General features: G+C 43.8%; 2 protein-coding genes across 3 annotated transcripts; one reads left to right on the forward strand and one right to left on the reverse strand.

Moving 5' to 3' along the window:
* The first annotated feature begins 6,786 nt into the window (after positions 1-6,786).
* On the forward strand, positions 6,787-11,701 carry LOC121559489 (polyadenylate-binding protein-interacting protein 2B). Of its 2 annotated transcripts, none has more exons than XM_041872727.2 (4): positions 6,787-6,950; positions 8,243-8,406; positions 9,853-10,026; positions 10,703-11,701. In XM_041872727.2, the coding sequence occupies exons 1-4, from the start codon at positions 6,944-6,946 to the stop codon at positions 10,757-10,759; spliced, it is 402 nt and encodes a 133-aa protein (XP_041728661.1). In that variant the 5' UTR covers positions 6,787-6,943; the 3' UTR covers positions 10,760-11,701. The 2 variants fall into 2 exon arrangements, with proteins under 2 accessions (XP_041728661.1, XP_041728662.1); XM_041872728.2 differs by lacking the exon at positions 6,787-6,950 and adding an exon at positions 7,038-7,135.
* Positions 11,280-19,571, reverse strand: LOC121559488. The gene is made up of 8 exons (XM_041872726.2): positions 19,485-19,571; positions 19,164-19,289; positions 18,718-18,804; positions 16,550-16,847; positions 16,258-16,392; positions 15,472-15,577; positions 14,692-14,830; positions 11,280-12,043 (listed from the first exon to the last, which is right to left on the reverse strand). Exons 1-8 carry the CDS (start codon positions 19,506-19,508, stop codon positions 11,990-11,992), a joined length of 969 nt encoding a protein of 322 aa, XP_041728660.1. The 5' UTR covers positions 19,509-19,571; the 3' UTR covers positions 11,280-11,989.
* Positions 19,572-19,820: the final 249 nt, after the last annotated feature.

Below are 19,820 nucleotides of genomic sequence, written 5' to 3' on the forward strand. Positions count from 1 at the left end.
TCTCTCATCTTTTTAAGTGGGAGAACTTGCACAATTGGTGGCTGACTAAATACTTTTTTCCCCACTGTAAATAATGTCAGTAATAGAAATTCACAATAATAGATCATGGTATAGAATTCTCACTGGCTATCTCTCTCCATCTTACATTGACATTTTAGTCATTTGGTAGATGCTCTTATCCTCATCCCTGATCCATGATCCCATCCATGACCTCATCCCTGATCCATGATCCCATCCATGACTTCATCCCTGATCCATGATCCCATCCATGACCTCATCCCTGATTCATGATCGCAACTTTACCCTACTCCCGACCCAGTCTAGATCAGGCCTGTTCAATGACGGTCCTGGAGGGACTAAATTATTCTGTTTTTCATCCTCTCCTTATAATAAGAGACACATTCAGTCCTGGGACACCAGGTGAGTGCAATTAACTACCAGGTAGAACAAAAAAACAGAAGGGTTTTGGTCCTCCAGGACCGGAATTGAACATCCCTGGTCTAGAGCAAAGTTCAAAGCATTTAAAAGACTTCAAATAGGATTTGACCACAGGCCTATTGAAAAGCTGTGTCTGATCTCCAATCAGGGGTCCTTCTAGAGCAGACAGAAACTTAAATTGCATCTTTAATCTTTGATTGTAAAGCACTTTTGATCAGATTTTTATCATCTTGTTTTATCAATTTAATTTCACAGTAGTTTGTTACCTCCAGGATTTTCCTTGATTCCTCTTTCTGTATAAAATATTTTGTTAACTGTTACTTTGTTAATTGGAGTGAAATGGGTTGTTTCTTTTTTTTGTTTATTATTATTTGTAGGTTTTTAAGAGGGACGTGGCCGACCAAGTTGTCATATCACTGCTTTACATTTACATTTACATTTAAGTCATTTAGCAGACGCTCTTAAACCAAGAGTGCATCTTATTTGCCTACAAACTGACACTCCTCTTGTCGGTGCTCTGGTCGACGTCTGAAATGGCACCCTATACCTTATATAGTGCACTACTTTTGATCAGGGCCCATAGGGAATAGGGTGCTATTTTGGATGCACTGTGGTCTAAATCACCAGGTTGACGTGTCACTCAGGTGTGGCAGAGCAGGGCAGGGTCAGGCAGAGATTTGTATATACAGTATTAGCTCCAGCACCAGTGATAGACACAACCACACCACACCCCAGGGGAGAGGGACGCTGCGTCTACACAGGTTAGCCAAACCTTTGTCTTTTATTTACAAAATAATCATTTAAAATATTATAATTTAAACTTCAGTTGAAATAGATTTATGTAGCTTATGACCAAATTAGATGTAAGAAAAAGAAAAAAAAATGTAATCTGAATATTGACAATTTATGCAAATATATCGACATATTTTGATATTTCGTCATGTTCACAAAGTGATCATCGCTAGTGCATATATGACCTATAAAAGATTGTGAGAGAGTATCTTAATTTAGCCTCGTTAGTTTTTGTTCTACTTTTTAGCACACCTAGTTGCTCACCAGCAGTACCAGAGTAGTACCTAACATCCTATCGCCGTGGTTACAGAATGATTACATGTGCAAACAGTATATAAGATAAGTAAAGACAGCAGTTATAGCTAAATAAATACTCATGATCCTGTTGCTTGTAAGACAATCCTTCTCCCCTCTCTGTTTCTTCATCTCTCCCTTCTTCTCTCTCTCCCCCCCTCCTCCCTCTCTTTCTTTGGCTCTCTCTCTCTCTCTCTCTCTCTTTTACTACAGATCTCAAGAACTTTCACACATTACAGTTGCATGTGTCGTTGACATGAACTTAACAAAAGTCAATGTAACGTCCACCCCTCCTCCTATCTCCCTCATTAACCAGGGTGTACTGGATGTCCTTGTGGCATACTTATACCCGTTTCTTACTGCTTCCTTTTCAATCAACATCATCCTGGGTCTCCCCACCAATGTCTACATCCTGTGGCTGATACTGACCGGAGCTGGAGGGACGACGGCCACAGAGTTCTTCTCTCTCAACCTGACCGTGTCTGAGATCCTCTACTGTCTCTTTAATACCGCCAGCCTGGCTGAACTCTACGTCCAGTCTGATTTTATCGCAAAAGTTGCTGCTTTTTCATATGGGTTTCTTTTCACTGGCCGTCCCCTGTTCCTGTCCTGTATCTGTGTGGAGCGCTACCTGGCGGTGGTCCACCCTGTGGTCTTCCTGAAGTACAAACCCCTGAGATACAGGGTGGGGTGTTGTAGTGTTGTCTGGCTGATGGTTCTTGGGTACTGCTGTCTATCTTTGTTTGCTAAATATTCACCAGTGTTCTTCTACTCTATATTTGCCCAATCAATGATCTATTTTTTGCTGATGTCATTCTGCTGCCTCGCAGTTCTCTGGGCTCTGAAACGTCCAGGGCCGGGGGATGGGGACAGGGAGGGGACAAACAGCATTAAGATGAAGGCCTTTAAGATCATTTTGATTATCCTGGTGTATGCTGTGGTGTCTCAACTCCCACTGGCACTGATGGCACAGACTAAAAGTTACATTGCCTTCCTTTACTTTTTCATAGGCATGTCTATTTGTATGTGCATTGTTGTAATCTCTGGGTTTGTGCAGCCCCTCCTCTACCTCCACAGGGTTGGGAAGCTGCCCTGTATCAGAGGTCTCTAAGACATAAAGTCAAAATCTCTTCAACCATTAGTGCTTTAAAAAATGTACAGTTTCATTATATTTCTGTTCTATGTTTTTTCATATTAATTTGTGAATAAAAATGTGTGATTTTCTTCAATATGGAGTTACTGTTTTCCAATTCATGATGTTTAAATGTTTTTCCAATGTAATCAGTAGCGTAGAAAGTGATGGTTTGATTCCCCTCCCTGTCGATTTTGTTTAGTAATATTGGGTCTGCAGTTTATGTACCCACATAGAGTGTAAACCAGCCCAAGCACTTCTCAAATCTTTCATATTTAGAAAGAAAATTGTGATATACAGGCCGGGATTCAATCCGATCGCACTTGTAAACAATGCAGTTTTTAAAGTCAATAGTACCGCGCTCGCGGAGAAGACTTTGAAGGTAAACGCTGCACATGTCGGCTCAATTTGAATTTACCTTTAAATGTCAAGCGTGATATAGCGTGGTTTCGTATTGAATCCCGGCTATAATGTACTTGTTTGTAAATAGACCTTGTGTCATTCTGTTTAAACTTTAGCATGATATTTTATTGGTAGAGAGACAGACCATTCAGCTGACTAACGCAGAAACAGACTGGCACTAAACATGTACATGTGTTTTCTCTTGAAATTATAGATGATGGTTGTGCTTGAAAGTTACAATGTAGATATTGTTGGGGATGATGATTCAATAAATACTGTACTTATTAAGGAACTCCCTGTCTTTTTTAAAGATGATAAACAAAGTATGTCTGTATATTTATAATAAATAATAACAATAATTATAATAACTAACAAGGCAACAGTAAACATGTTGTCCCGCACGAATGATGCAGCGCCCCGCCCCCACTTGGGCCAATTAGTGACAACAATTGAAGCTCAAACGAGACAGGAGATTACTGTATAATAGTAAAAGTAAATGACGGATCTCTATGGCAAGACGCATCTTTTAACCAATTTTCATAAAAATCGGGCAAGTTGTGATGAGTGTGATGGAAGGAGTCAGGCGCAGGAGGGTAATCACTGAATACAGAGTTTATTCCTTCGTGGACACACAAATGCGCTCAAATAGAGATCAACGAAACAGGCTCAGGGGAAACTCTCATCCCTGGCAAATACACTGTAACGGTAGAATCCAATAATACATAGGCACAGGGGAAACTCTACCCTGGCAACAAAATGTACGAGTAGCTCCGCTACACTACACTACACTACACTACACTACACTACACTACACTACACTACACTACACTACACTACACTACACTACACTACACTACACTACACTACACTACACTACACTACACTCACAAATAACACTCATCCACAAGGACAAGGGGGCAGAGGGAACACTTATACACAGACTAATGAGGGGATTAGAACCAGGTGTGTGTGATTGACAAGACAAGACAAAGGTAATGATGATTGGGGGCGGCAGTGGTTAGTAAGCTGGTGACGACGTACGCCGAAGCCTGCCCGAACAAGGAGGGGAGGCAGCCTCGGCCGAAGTCATGACACCAGTGCTGTCTGAGATACCGCGTGTGACTAACTGAAGGATGGACGGACACAGATCCATAGTCCCCTCCCTGTTTTAATTGTGGGGAACAATGCAACAATCATATTTCAATATAATTATCCTTATAATTAGAGGGCTGTTCCAGCTATAATACACTGATCACCATATTGTGTAACTAGGTCCTGGAGTTTTCCCTGATCTTTTGACCTGACCTGGTCTGGAAAAACTCAGGGGCCTATCCATCCATAACACATTCTACACACCATGGCATATTCTCTTCAATCATACTAAACATCACTTAGGGTTGTCATAACCAGTGGAAAACATTTGCATTTCAGGTGTGGTCCATTAAGTGAGGTGATGGGCAGCATCAGTTTACAGAAGGGAGAAACACGGGTGACTTGGTGGGGGTGTAGTTGTGACAGAGAGAGAGATAGGGAGAGAGAGAAAGAGAGAGAGAGAGGAGGATTGTTATCGAGAGAGAAAGAGAGAGAGAGAGAGAGAGAGAGAGAGAGAGAGAGAGAGAGAGAGAGAGAGAGAGAGAGAGAGAGAGAGAGAGAGAGAGAGAGAGAGACGTGTCCTCTCTGTTTGGCCAAGAAAATTGCCTTATTGGATGCAGGAGTTTCACCTTTACCTCCATGTTTTTTATCCACAGAGTCAGTAATTCCAATCCAGTACTCATCATCATAGCAACAAACTAGAACACAATTATTCTGCCAGGAACCAGCAGCTTCCATCACTTTGTTACACTCTTCAAAAGCCTCATAGGTGCAAAGAGAGTTTGTAGTGACACAGATTATGCCATTAAGTTTGATTTGGTCCGTGGGAAACCCATAGATGAGCCTACAGCTGATGTTCTAGTTTGCTGCTATGATGATGAGTGCTGGATTGGAATTGCCAATGCTGTGGATTATAGAAAACATGGACGTATAGTTGAAATTCATCCCCTCAAGTTATCCAGCAAGATCATTTTCTTGGCCAAACAGGGAGAACACATGTTGTGTATGAAAAACAAGCATCATCTGCACCATTAAGGAATCAACCACTGCAACTGGTTGCCAATATCATTTGGGATGTAGCGACATCACTGCAATAGAAGATGCAATGAAGAAAGAAAAGAAAGTGAAAGAATGAAATGAGCAATGAGTAGTCCTCAACGCAGTTTTTAGTTTTCTTATGATTTTTCTTTGGGCAAATACATTGTTCTAATTTTAACTATTCACTCTGCATTTATAAATTATTATCATTTGAAGGTTCAGTCTTGAATTAACATTGATTGGGGAGGGGTGGGGGGTTCTTCACACTTTTTTCAACCAATATCAGGAACAGCACCATCTGCTGGTCATAACCTGATTTTACATAAACCTAGAAACCTCAATGACTGATTTCTCTGAACCGGGGAAAATAACCATCACCAAAATCACAGAGAATACATAACATAGTATGAAGAAACAATACTCCTAGCCACAGCTTCATACTACTTGTCAGACATAGAGAACTAATCATGTATACTGGCCGTTGGGGTGGGCTTGGTGTGGGGTTTGGCGGGGTTCCTTGGGTGGCTTTTTACCATTTATTTGGTAATACATTTTTTTTACCATTTATTTTAATCATTGTTAAGAAGAGGTTTGGTCCAAGTCCGATGTTGGGTACTATGTTTAATGAATATTATATGAATCCTATCAATTGAAATGGCCAATTTGGGTGCAATCAATTCATTTAATTTGTCTTTCAACAAAATAATGTGGCAGGAATGCTTATCTTATTTGTTTATAACTACAGAAACGATTTCAGAACGACAAGATCGTCGGTGTCGAAATCCTCTTTCTTGTGCTTTTTGAGGTGGATAACCCTCTATAGGGCAGAAGGTAGCCCTGCGGTTAAGAGCGGTAGGCCAATAACTGAAAGGTGGCTGGTTTGAATCCCCCAAGCTAATTACAAAATCTGTTGACGTGCCCTTGAGCAAGACACTAAACCCTAGTTGCTCTGGATAAGAGTGTCTACTAAAATGTTGTACTTTTAAAGTATTGGGCTGATCCAGATGATTAGTCTAATAACACCGATAAACAGCCAGCGCAGTTTGTAAATGGCAGATGACAAAGAAAACCTTTGCCTGCAATGAATTCAATTGAATTAATGCATTTTTTTTTGCGCTAACAGCCCGTTTTTGCAGTGTCGTGGCATTTCCATTGCCTTGTCAACAGACAGGGTGAGGTGACATTTGAAGAGCCAGGGACAAAGAGGGGAGGCAGTAGGCAAATGCAGGTAGTTGCAAATGCTCAGTGGCAGGTAGCCTAGGTTGGAGAGAGAAGAGGGACAGCAACCAGAGGGTCATTGGTTCAAATCCCAATCTATCTCCTGCCGTTATGCCCTGGAGCAAGGCAATTAACCCTTAAGTTGCTTCAATGTGCGTCACAGCCAGGTGTGTGTGTTTGTCAGGGGGCTGGGTTAAAAGCAAAATACATTTATGTGACCTTAAAATAAAATTGACATGACATCTTTATCAAGATAACGTTTTCCTAGATTTCTGAATATTATACATACAGTGTATGAAGTAACCACATAATCGCATGCCCATGACATCAACCTCTCAGTTGATACGCTGAGGTAGGTATATGACGACTGATAAAGCGGGTTGGGGGAACGCAACGACGAAACGGAAGTCCCCCGTGAGCGTCTTGGTGGAATGTAGGGAGTTGGCTAGCTTGATAGCAAATTAGCTTAAAAAGTCGACGAATTGCCCTGTCAAACATTGGAGAAATATCGGGTGGTCTTGAAATAATTATCCAACGATGCCAGGTAGCTACGTTTTTGTTGCGCTACTGGCTAGTGTGCATTCCAGATACAATTTGACCTGAATTGTGTGTGCATGTTACGCAGTTAGCCTTTGAGCTAAGTAAGCTAAATTTGGTTTAGTTTGTTGCTACCACTACCAGCTAGCTACCTGCCAACAGTTTTATAGCTAGCTATAAAGACAACCCAAGGTAGGGAGAAGGCTTTGCTAGTTACAGATTACGTAACATCCACTCTGTACATCAAAAACAGCTAGCTAGCCAAGTTAGTCCATGTGTCATCCAATATGCGTGTTTTTAAATATTTCAAGTTAGTTAGCGAGCTCGCGCTAGCCAAGTAGCTTTCTAGCTCGCTAGTAGTAACCCGAAGCCTTTTTCGTAGGGTGATTGCACGCTGTGTTAGTTATCTAGCGAATGCTAACTTAACTAGCTAGCTAACTTGTTCAATCAGGTGACTTGCTGGCTACAGTAAATTTAGTCGAAACTACAACCCTTTTATCACAAATTATTTTCAGACGGCTTAAATTAGCTAGTTAGCTAGCTATTGTTTGTTAGCTAGCTAGTCCATGCTAGTTTTCTAAGTTCGCTAGCTAGCTATCACACTTGCTAGCTACGTAGTTAGTTAGCTAACATTGTTTACCATCTACTGTAACTAGCTCACTAGCAAACTGTGCCAATACTCAAAATCGGAGTTGTGCTGCGACGAACGGTAATGTTAGCTGTAACTAACGGTACTCCAGTTAGCAAATTGTCTGGCTGGCTTGTTGCAGGTAGGCCTCGAGCGCCATGTGGTGTTTGTCATCATCACTATTTTGTCTCATGACATGTGCATCCTTCAATGCTGACGATACAGGTAACGCGTTAGCTAGGTATTGTCGAGCGCTTCCTTTATAACGGTAGCAGCTGGCTAGCTAGTAGTTGTAGCCACGTCAGCTGGAAGCGCAGCCACTGACTCTCTACTCTAACTGGAATGACACTAGTAAAGGTTATGATAACTAGCCTAACACTTTTATCTGTGATACTACTAACTAGCTAAGTATAAAGTAAAATAATTACATCTGCACTTTGTTATTTGCGTTTTGGCAAGATACATTTTCATGACAGTACAGTACTGTGTGGGTAGATAATGGTTTAACTTTCTGCTCTTATGTTTAGGTACGTTTTTTGACCTTCATGTTTATTAAACACGTCATTTATTCAGTATATGCAAACTGAGCATTACTGTCAATTTTATAAGCATTTGCCTAATTTTTCAAGTGGGCTGCCATTAATGCCTGTGTGAAACCGTTAACCCTACAGAGCCTGCGGAGATGAACAGTCCTGAGATGGCAAAAACACCAGGCGGCAGCAGTGCCCCCGGGAAAGAGAACGTGGCCAACGGGCACAAGGAGGGAGAGGGGGGCAACAACAACCCCTTCGCTGACTACATGTGGATGGAGAACGAGGAGGATTACAACAGACAGGTCAGTGATTTAGGACCACTCATTATGTACACACACACACACACACACACACACACACACACACACACCAGATAGACAGAGGGACACCCACACAGATGTACAGACCACACACTAAAAGGTGAGTAATGTTGCCCTGGGTAGATATTGCCAGGCCTTGTACACAGATCTAGGATTAGGTTACCTTACTCAGTCCCAACCATTAGGGGACCTTCAACCAGATTAAGGGGCATGATCATTCTTCCTTGCAGATTTTCTCAAGCTCTGTTAAGTTAGATGGGGAGCGGTAGCGAAATAGTTACCACAAAATCATTTGCCTTATGCTCTGTCTTTCACGTGCCTTTTTGCAAACTCCAGCCGTGCTGTCATGTGCCACTCTCCCATAAAGTGCTGTAGAGACTATTGTCCTTCTGGCAGGTTCTCCCTTCTTACCCGGTTGCTCAGTTTGGTCGGACGGCCAGCTCTAGGCAGAGTCTGGGTAGTTCCATATTCCCTTCCCCAGATATATGCCTCATCACAATTCTATCTCGGAGATCTACAGACAGTTCCTTGGACTTCATGCTATAGTTTCTACTCTGACATGCACTGTCATGACATAGACTGACCAGGTGATTGATTTAACTTGTTAAATCCACTTCAATCAGTGTAGATGAAGGGAAGGAGACAGGTTAAAAAAGGGTTTGTAAGTCTTGAGACTATTGAGACATAGGTTGTGTATGTGTGCCATTCAGAGTAGTGTTATATACTGGTATCACGGTACCAAAACGTTATGATACTTATGACATCAACATTTGAGAATACCGTAGTACTGTTTCATATGATAATACAACATTTTCGGCCCCACCGATTTAAAGAACCCGCTGGCGCCTGTTTACAAAATGCGTATGAAGTCAGTTTTGTTTATAAATTCAGTCTTCTGTTACATTTGTACATTACATACATTGGAGCAGCCCGCAGAGCGAGCAAAGTTAATACATTGTATCATTTTATCCCTGGTATAACCAAGAGCATAGGCCAGTCTGAGTAGGCTTTGCAAGTTCGCTGTCAATCGAGAGGGAAAACGGCTTCGCGACAGGCATGCTTTCAGCTTTTAAAGCAAAGAAAACGGCTTGTCTCTAGCTCAAACGGCAAAAAGAAAGGACCCATATTACATTGGAGCGTTGTGGTCCAGCATCCCTGTGGAATGCTTTCGACACCTTGTAGAGTCCATGCTCCATCGAATTTAGGCCATTCTGAGGGCGAGGGGGGAGGGAGGGGGGTACTCCATATTAGGAAGTTGTTCTTAATTTTTTTGTACACTCCCCTCAGACCTGGACCACCCCAGTGCTCTTTGAGAAGGAGGCAAGGATAGAGGACATGAGGAATCAAGGAAATAAATATTAAGAAATAATCAACTGCTGCTGGTTGTAATCCCCCCCCCCTTCTTTCCCTATTGTGTGGTCATCCCAGGTGGAAGAGGAGCTTCTGGAGCAGGAGTTCTTAGAACGCTGTTTCCAGGAAATGCTGGAAGAGGAGGATCAGGATTGGTTCATCCCCGCCAGAGACCTCGCCCCGGGGGTGGGACAGATTCAGCAACAGCTCAATGGGCTTTCTGTCTCCAACGGCAATGCTGATGAACTCGCGGTGAGTACCGTCAGAATGTTTGTGCGTCAGAATGTGTCATAGTCTGCTTACTCTCTACATTTACATTTATGTCATTTAGCAGACATGAGCAGCATGTCTGATGAGCGTCGTCGACCGAAACGTCACTATTTATAGGGCCAGTTTCCCAGACACATATTAAGTCTAGTCCTGGTCTAAAAAGCATATTCAATGGCAATACTTCATTGAAAGTTATTCTCAGTCCAGGACAAGGATTCATCTTTTGTCCTGGAAACCTGCCCTTAGTGTTCACCTGAGAGTTAAAAGCCTGAAAAGTTCAGTATTTACTGTGGAGTGTCATCCACATTCAGTACCTAGATACCTTAGGGACGGTCCATCTTCTCCAGTTGTTTGATCAGACACCATACCGCTCCTACTCTTAGACCGGTTTCCCAGAAAAAGATTAAGCCTAGTCCTAGACTAAAAACCATGCTCAATGGAAATTCTCCATTAGTCCAGGAGTATGCTTAATCTGTCAGGGAACCGACCATTCGCTCGAGAAACTATCCTGTGATGCGTTACAATCCAAACTATTTGTTCGGTGTCTGCTCTTTATCTATCAGCTTTTAATGTTGAGGCCCTGTTATTTTTACCTGTTCATACAGGTTTAGGTCCTTTTGATGTACTCCTATACTAAATCTCTCTTCTCTTTTTACAGCGCAAGAGCAGCTTGAACCCAGAGGCGAAGGAGTTTGTTCCGGGAATGAAATACTAGGGTCCTCCCGCCAGTAGGGGGAACCCTCATAAAGACTCTTTGTGACTGCTGGCTTCCCAGCAGACACCCTTACACTCGCCTGCTTTTGGGCTGTGTGGGGTACATGGGGCGGGGTTGGAGGGTGGGCTGGGGTATACTCTTCAATAAGCTTTTGGTCGCATTCCCCTGCTCAGACGTTGCATGCATCAACCTATGGTTACGTGCCAAGTCATCGACTGTGCCGTCAGGCACCAGATTGCTGTAATTAGCTGATACATAAAATACCTATCAGGCGTTGTAAGATCTGGAATGCGTCAGCACCGTCTGAGCAGGGGAACACAACCTTTTATTTCCGTTTTGTTCCTATGTGGTAAACTAGGCCAGGGGCTGTGATGGGAGCAGGGTGGGCAGGGGCCATATCAGTATAAAATAATCCTATTGGATGGGAGGGGCCATCAGTATAAGATGTTCTTATTGGACAGACAGACGGCAGAACTGGAGGTCAGATCCGCGTAGGAAGTTTGGTGTTTATTTTTGTTCTTTCTTTATCTTCGATCTCTAAGTGCTGCCGTGCGAGTCTCTGTCACCGTGGTGATCGTGGATGGAGATTTGTATCTCCCCTGGTCATTGTTGCAGTTTCTTTTTTTCTTCATGTTTTTCAATTCCTCAGAGGCTGGTTTTAGGGTAGGTAGTGTCAGGTGTGTAGGGGGGAAGTGGGCTGGGCAAAAGATTATGGACAGATGGCAGTGTACAGAAGGATTGGATGGAATCTGGCTGCGAGGGCGGAGCTGACGGCAGGCAACTTGGAACCTGTGAGGGATTTCTGTGGCAACAATTAGTTTTATTTTTGTTTGGTTGATTTGTAAAAACTTCAGTTGAAATCCTGTCACAGTGTGCAACTTGCATTAACAAAATGAGGACAAAAAAGTATGATGGAATAAAGATCAGGTACCCTCTCGGGGACTTTTGTCTTGTTCATTGTTTTATATACATGTTTGATTCTGTTATTACGTGTCTAGTAACCTGTCGTTACCATAGCTACAGTTGTACCACATAATGAAAAGACCCCTCAAAAGACCACGCTGTGGGTATTAATGCAAAGTTTTATTTGATAAAAATGTAGGCACACAAGTACCTCTGAATTGTCTAAATACTGATATTTCTGTATTAAAATAGAGCATTTTGTCAGGTTGAACATCGAATAGAGAAAATGCAGATCTGATCCTGCGTGCTGGAGATTGTTCAGGTCAGTCAGTCGTCTCTGTACGCAGGGCTGGTCTTGGTTCTGGCCAGGCCAGGGTAGTTCTGCAGCAAAACCAGAGGAGCAACATAATGACTTGTATTATATTTCCTCTTTTTGCTCAACTGTCTCTTGAAATTATTGAAGTTACCAGTTGTTCATTGTTGGGCTGGGTTTATACTCCACCAAGCGTAACCTGGTCCTAGATCTGTTTGTCGTCTTGTCAACTCCATTGTCATTGTGAAGCCAAAACATGGTATGACTATGAGTGACAAGGAGTTTGCACGATGGTACAAAAAGACTGGCACTCGCAGTACACCAAATACCATAACAAAACGTCCTTGGAGAAATTAAGGTGCCACAAACCTCCTGTGATTATTTATATATATATATATATATATACACTGCTCAAAAAAATGAAGGGAACACTAAAATAACACATCCTAGATCTGAATGAATGAAATAATCTTATTAAATACTTTTTTCTTTACATAGTTGAATGTGCTGACAACAAAATCACACAAAAATTATCAATGGAAATCAAATTGATCAACCCATGGAGGTCTGGATTTGGAGTCACCCTCAAAATTAAAGTGGAAAACCACACTACAGGCTGATCCAACATTGATGTAATGTCCTTAAAACAAGTCAAAGAGGCTCAGTAGTGTGTGTGGCCTCCACGTGCCTGTATGACCTCCCTACAATGCCTGGGCATGCTCCTGATGAGGTGGCGGATGGTCTCCTGAGGGATCTCCTCCCAGACCTGGACTAAAGCATCCGCCAACTCCTGGACAGTCTGTGGTGCAACGTGGCGTTGGTGGATGGAGCGAGACATGATGTCCCAGATGTGCTCAATTGGATTCAGGTCTGGGGAACGGGCGGGCCAGTCCATAGCATCAATGCCTTCCTCTTGCATGAACTGCTGACACACTCCAGCCACATGAGGTCTTGCATTAGGAGGAACCCATGGCCAACCGCACCAGCATATGGTCTCACAAGGGGTCTGAGGATCTCATCTCGGTACCTAATGGCAGTCAGGCTACCTCTGGCGAGCACATGGAGGGCTGTGCGGCCCCCCAAAGAAATGCCACCCCACACCATGACTGACCCACCGCCAAACCGGCCATGCTGGAGGATGTTGCAGGCAGCAGAACGTTCTCCATGGCGTCTCCAGACTCTGTCACGTGCTCAGTGTGAACCTGCTTTCATCTGTGAAGAGCACAGGGCGCCAGTGGCAAATTTGCCAATCTTGGTGTTCTCTGGCAAATGCCAAACGTCCTGCACGGTGTTGGGCTGTAAGCACAACCCCCACCTGTGGACGTTGGGCCCTCATACCACCCTCATGGAGTCTGTTTCTGACCGTTTGAGCAGACACATGCACATTTGTGGCCTGCTGGAGGTCATTTTGCAGGGCTCTGGCAGTGCTCCTCCTGCTCCTCCTTGCACAAAGGCGGAGGTAGCAGTCCTGCTGCTGGGTTGTTGCCCTCCTACGGCCTCCTCCACGTCTCCTGATGTACTGGCCTGTCTCCTGGTAGCGCCTCCATGCTCTGGACACTACGCTGACAGACACAGCAAACCTTCTTGCTACAGCTCGCATTGGTGGAGAGGTGGAAAAGAGAAGGCATTAACCTAATTGCTCCTGTAAGTCGCTCTGGATAAGAGCGTCTGCTAAATTAAAAAAATTTAAAAAATGTGCCATCCTGGATGAGCTGCACTACCTGAGCCACTTGTGTGGGTTGTAGACTCCGTCTCATGCTACCACTAGAGTGAAAGCACCGCCAGCATTCAAAAGTGACCAAAACATCAGCCAGGAAGCATAGGGACTGAGAAGTGGTCTGTGGTCACCACCTGCAAAACCAGTCCTTTATTGGGGGTGTCTTGCTAATTGCCTATAATTTCCACCTGTTGTCTATTCCATTTGCACAACAGCATGTGCAATTTATTGTCAATCAGTGTTGCTTCCTAAGTGGACAGTTTGATTTCACAGAAGTGTGATTGACTTGGAGTTACATTGTGTTGTTTAAGTGTTCCCTTAATTTTTTTGAGCAGTGTATATATACAGTACCAGTCAAATGGTTTGGACACACCTACTCATTCAAGGGTTTTTCTTTAGTTTTACTATTTTTTACATTGTAGAATAATAGTGAAGACAACAAAACTGAAATAACACATGGAATCATGTAGTAACCAAAAAAGTTAAACAAATCAAAATATATTTTATATTTGAGATTCTCCAAATAGCCACCCTTTGCCTTGATGACAGCTTTGCACACTCTTGGCATATAGTAAAAGTAAAGAAAACCCTGGAATGAGTAGGTGTGTCCAAACCTTTGACTGGTACTGTATATAGGACCAAATTGGTTAGTGCTATCTGGGATACTTGATGTCCCTAACCTTAACCCTTAACCATTTTAAATAATTTAAACTTCAATAGGGTAGGGATGTCCATTGGATCCCGGATAGCAAGGGTCTATGTAAATGGCATGTAAATCTCAATTTCTGTGCAGAGCCCTCTGTGCACCACGAGGTGAAAGTCACAGCCTCTACAGTGTGTCTAGTGGTGTGTAAATGCAGCCTTACATTTACTCTACTAGGGAGCCTTGAAACTGGGTCTTCATCCCAAATGGCACCCCATTCTTTTGATAGTGCACCATAAGGCTCTGGTCAAAAGTAGTGCACTACAAAGGGAATAGGGTGCCATTTGGGGCATTACCTTCTTGGTGAAGTGCCTCTGGTACTCTGAGCGGATGTGTCCTCGGGTCTGGTCCAGGCCGCTAGGGGGCTTCCTCTGCCCAGGGACGTAGCGATCAGGGCCCTGGTACCGGTCCTGGTACTCTGACTCCCAGGCCCTCCTGGATGGATGGTGGAGCATATTAAAGTCCTTCCCCTTGGCCCTAACCATGCTATGTTTGCAGAGCTGGAGGTCTGGAGGACAGCTATAAAGCTGTTAGAATTCCACAATACTACCCGACTGTGTTTATTGGGATATCACTTTTACCTCTGGCTATTACAGACACCAGACTATATGATGGACATAACCTCTGCAGCACCACTTGACCGTTAATGGGTTGCTGGGTGAAGGGGATTGCTATGAATCACTGTATGTGTGAGTCACTATGTAATCTGCTCTGTAGTAGTCTGTCCCCTGTAGCTCAGTTAGTAGAGCATTGCGCTTGCAACGCCAGGGATGTGGGTTCGTTTCCCACAGGGGGCCAGTATGAAAATGTATGCACTCGCTAACTGTAAGTCGCTCTGGATAAGAGCGTCTGCTAAATGACTAAAATGTAAATGTAGTTATTATCTATCGCAGTGAACAGATTGCAGGAGCTTGAGACAAATGCAAAGAAAACTGGCACAGGGTGGAAAGGCTGGAGGAGACTTTCCAGAACTGAGTGCAATAGAGAGGAGTGGTCCATGGCCTATGCTCCAAAGACTTAGGTAAGTAAGTATGAACAGATCCCTCCTTTCAATCCGTGGATGTGATCTACTGTACCAGTTGAGTGTGGCTTCAGGCAGGATGCGCTGCGGGCCTCTCAGGGTGGGGGGTTGTCCCAGTGTGTAGCTCTGGCTGTAGGTGGTCACGCCGTCGAATGGCAGCCCTATACACACACAAATGAGAGTTATCATGAATAAACCCACATATAGCATCATACTGCACCTACGTCACAAGTTTAACATGTTATTGCCAATGAGCTTTGGCCAGCAGGCTCTCAACAAAGTAAGTGGTTTGGCCCGTATTAAAGCGTCTCAGAGTAGGGAGTGCTGATCTAGGATCAGGGTGGATGGTGGTGGCTCGCCCGTATTAAAGCGTCTCAGAGTAGGGAGTGCTGATCTAGGATCAGGGTGGATGGTGGTGGCTCGCCCGTATTAAAGCGTCTCAGAGTAGGGAGTGCTGATCTAGGATCAGGGTGGATGGTGGTGGCTCGCCCGTATTAAAGCGTCTCAGAGTAGGGAGTGCTGATCTAGGATCAGGGTGGATAGTGTTGAGTACTATGTCTCCCCCTACTGGGTGGCTATGGGACCTACCTAGGTGCATAAAGGCTGTACGTACCAAATGGCACCCTATTCGCTATATAGTGCCCTACTTTTGACCAAAGCCCTATTCTCTATATAGTGCTGATAGGGTTCTGGCCAAAAGTAGTGCACTATATAGAGACTAGGGTGCTATTTGGGACACTAGGCTGTTGTTAGAAAGCCTACCTAGATGAATGAGGTTAGACTGGGTGGCTATGGGTATAGAACAGTGTTGAATATATTGTTCTATCTCTATAGGACCTACCTAGGTGCATGAGGTTAGACTGGGTGGCTATGCGCTGGTTGATCTGGCCTTCCAGCCTAGATGAGTGGGTCATGTCCCGACGGAACTGCTCCGCCCTCAACCCCTCCAACTGCAGCGGGGGCTCCGCATCACTTCCTGTGATAACAGGAACAGGTAGTACACACACGTACATTATGGGTGCTGGTCTATCATCTTGCACTAAAGGAGACCAAAACGGATCAACTGTGGAGTTATAAGGCCCTTCAAAGCCTCAAAGAAAAACATATAATAAACAGGGTGTTCCCTCTCCTACCTTCTCCACTGCCGATGTGAGGCAGCTCCACCCCGTCCTTGGCTTTGGTTGAGACCCCCAGTGCCGGGTCCCCTGTTGCCTGCATCCATGCCTCTTTCCGGGCAGGGCGGGACGGGCCGGAGTTATGAACTGAGGTCCAGGAGAGAGAGGGGGAGACTGACCTTCTTTCCCCAGAGTCGAAGCTCGAACGCTTTGGTGGTATCTGGCTCTGCCCCTTTTCTCGAGGAGCTGTCCTCTCCACTGGGATCTTACTGAAATTCTCACTCTCCAACATAGCTGCCCTCACTGTTCTCCCCTTCTGTAGAGAGACACAGAGAGAGAGACATAGAGAGAGAGAGAGAGAGAGAGAGAGAGAGAGAGAGAGAGGGGAGACAGAGAGAGAGGGGAGAGAGAGAGGGGGGAGAGAGAGAGGGGAGACAGAGAGCGAGAGAGGGGAGACAGAGAGCGAGAGGTGGAGAGAGAGAGGAGAGAGAGAGAGAGAGAGAGAGAGGATAGAGATGTTTGAGACTGACTAAGATAAGATAATATCAATGCATCTGAAAAAGAAAAGGAGAGTCTCACACTCTAGGAGCTCAGATGCAATAATTTAATAACCTAATAACCAACGTTTGGACAGACAAGCTGTCTTCATCAGGGTATAATGACAAACACTGCGGGTCACTAGTTTATATAGTGTCAAAGGACACACGCAGGTGTCTGTAATCATGGCCGGGTGTGGCTTGATATCATTGGTTAATTTACAGATATAAATAGAACATATAAAAAACAAATGAATAGCATACGATCATAGATACAATTTGACTACAAAGGCCAACAAACATTTATAATGAATAGCAAAATCACAATAATCACAAGAATGCCTTCAGATCAAAGTCTGTGTTGAGACCGAAGGGAGCAAGGGTCTTTAAATGAAAGATCCAGGCAGCCTCTCGTTTTAATAATAAATTGTCGAGGTCATCCCCTCCTAGGGAGGGTGATGTGTTCGATGCCGATATAACGTAGGGACAAAATCGAGTGGTTCGCTTCCAAAAAGTGGGCCGCAAATGTCGAGTTTTTGCACCTAATGGTGCTACGATGCTCCGAGATTCATACTTTTAATTCGCTCTTCATTTTACCCACATAATTTTTTACCACAAGACAAGTTATAAGATAAATAACTGCCTTAGTGGAGCACGTGATAACACCTTTGATTGGGATGTGTTTCCCTGTTTGGGGGTGTTTGAAGGATCTACATTTGTAAGTGCCATTGCATTGAGCGCAGCCATTACACTTGTAGTTTCCATCCTGTAGAGGCGCAAATAGACGTTGTGCAGGGATATTTTGGGATGGTAAATCAGAGTTCATTTGGGTCACGTTGCAGAAGAAAATGTTCCATGGCTTCAATACCGCCCTCGTGTGGAATATTTGTGTATAACGACTCAACATCAAAAGTAACTAACAAAGTATTCTCAGGGAGAGGATCAAGAGATTCAATAATAGAGACCATACTGCTGGTGTCCTTTACAAAGGAGGGGAGCTGTTCTGTGGTCTAATAAAAAAGTCAACAAAAGTCAATAAAGGGGCTGTTACTGCATCAATGCCCGCTACAATAGGATGCCCTGGAGGTTTTGCAACATTCTTGTATAATTTCGGCAAAGTATAGAAAGTGGCAATTTTAGGGTGTTGAATAGCCAAAAAGTAATGTTATTTTTTGGTGATTTGACCAGAACTTAAATACCCATCTAGGACAGTAAAGATAGTGTTCTGAAATTGGGAAGTGGGGTCACTTCTGAGTTTCTTGTAAAAGGTGTTGTCAAGCAGTTGTCTATGACACTCATTTACATAAACTGTCCTATCCATGAGTACAACCGACCCACCCTTATCAGCAGGGTGGGTAAGGACTGACGTATCGGATTGTAAATCAAGCAAAGCTTGTTTTTCATCCTTAGGTAAATTATGGAAAGATATGTACTCATGTTTGTTCTTAAGGAGATTACCAACATCTTTTTCAAGGAGTCTGCAATATATCTCAACAGAGTGATTGCGATTGGCTGGAGGTACAAAATAAGTCTTACTTCTAAAAGGAGGCGAAGTATGTGCAGGTGAGCAGCCTACCATGAAATGCCCCTAAGGTATGCCAGTCAAGGGACAGGTAAGTTAGTTCTTGTGCCTGAGGCTGATGGACTCACCTGAGTGAAGGCAGAGGCGGGGTTCCGTGGGCCGTTGGTACTGGTCTGGAAACACTGTCTGTGGTACTGAGCCCACACATCCACCAACTGATAGACAGACAGGCAGGAAGACAAACAGACACACAGATAGACAGACAGACAGGCAGGAAGACAGACAGACACACAGATAGACAGACAGACAGGAAGACAGACACACAGATAGACAGACAGATAGACAGACAGACAGACAGACAGGCAGACACAGATAGACAGATAGGCAGGCCAAATCAGGGCAGTGTGAATGTGTACAGTATGTATGTATGGCATTAGTATACAAGTGTAGAAAAGTGTTGGTGTGTGTGTGAGAGAGAGAGAGAGAGAGAGAGAGAGAGAGAGAGAGAGAGAGAGAGAGAGAGAGAGAGAGAGAGAGAGAGAGAGAGAGAGAGAGAGAGTTAGTTGTATGCTACCTTCTGGTGTGTGGTGCAAGAGGGCTCTGCATGGAGCCGGAACAGCGAGAGGGGCCGATCACTGGGGGGCTTGTAGTCAGCCCCATAGGTGCTTTGCTGCCCCACTCTGGCCTGAGGGCCCCAGGACTGGAGGAGAGAAGAGTGGAGCTAGATGGATGAACCGGCCTCACCTTCAACCAGCCAAAAGCATCAGTGAAAAGTCTTCATTCTCGTAAGATTTGAGACAATCTCATTGATGACCTATTCTTACGAGTTGAATAGCCTAGTTTTTATGTTATGAAAATGATCAATTATGGCAATGATAAACTATACTAGACATACCTGAATTTGCCTAAAAGAGTGCATTACATTGCTGTTGTTCCCTGATATTTAAGTTGGTCATTCATCAAAGATAAATCGGTGTGAACGCTAGCGAAACTAAAACTGGCTACATGGAACACTGGTTAAATGTATGTTGGAAAACACATAATAGTCTATGTTCCATAGAACGTTGGAACGTTTGAGTCACAATAACATAATTTTAATCAATTCCATAGTTACGCAGTGATATCATAAATAGGGTGATGTCACAGCATTCCCAAAAAATCTGAGTCTTCATAACCGTTCTAAAACCAAAAGTCATTAATGAAAACAGAAAAATGAACAATTCAATTCTCG

The sequence above is a fragment of the Coregonus clupeaformis genome, unplaced genomic scaffold, assembly GCF_020615455.1.
Source record: "Coregonus clupeaformis isolate EN_2021a unplaced genomic scaffold, ASM2061545v1 scaf0314, whole genome shotgun sequence".
Classification (NCBI taxonomy): domain Eukaryota; kingdom Metazoa; phylum Chordata; class Actinopteri; order Salmoniformes; family Salmonidae; genus Coregonus; species Coregonus clupeaformis.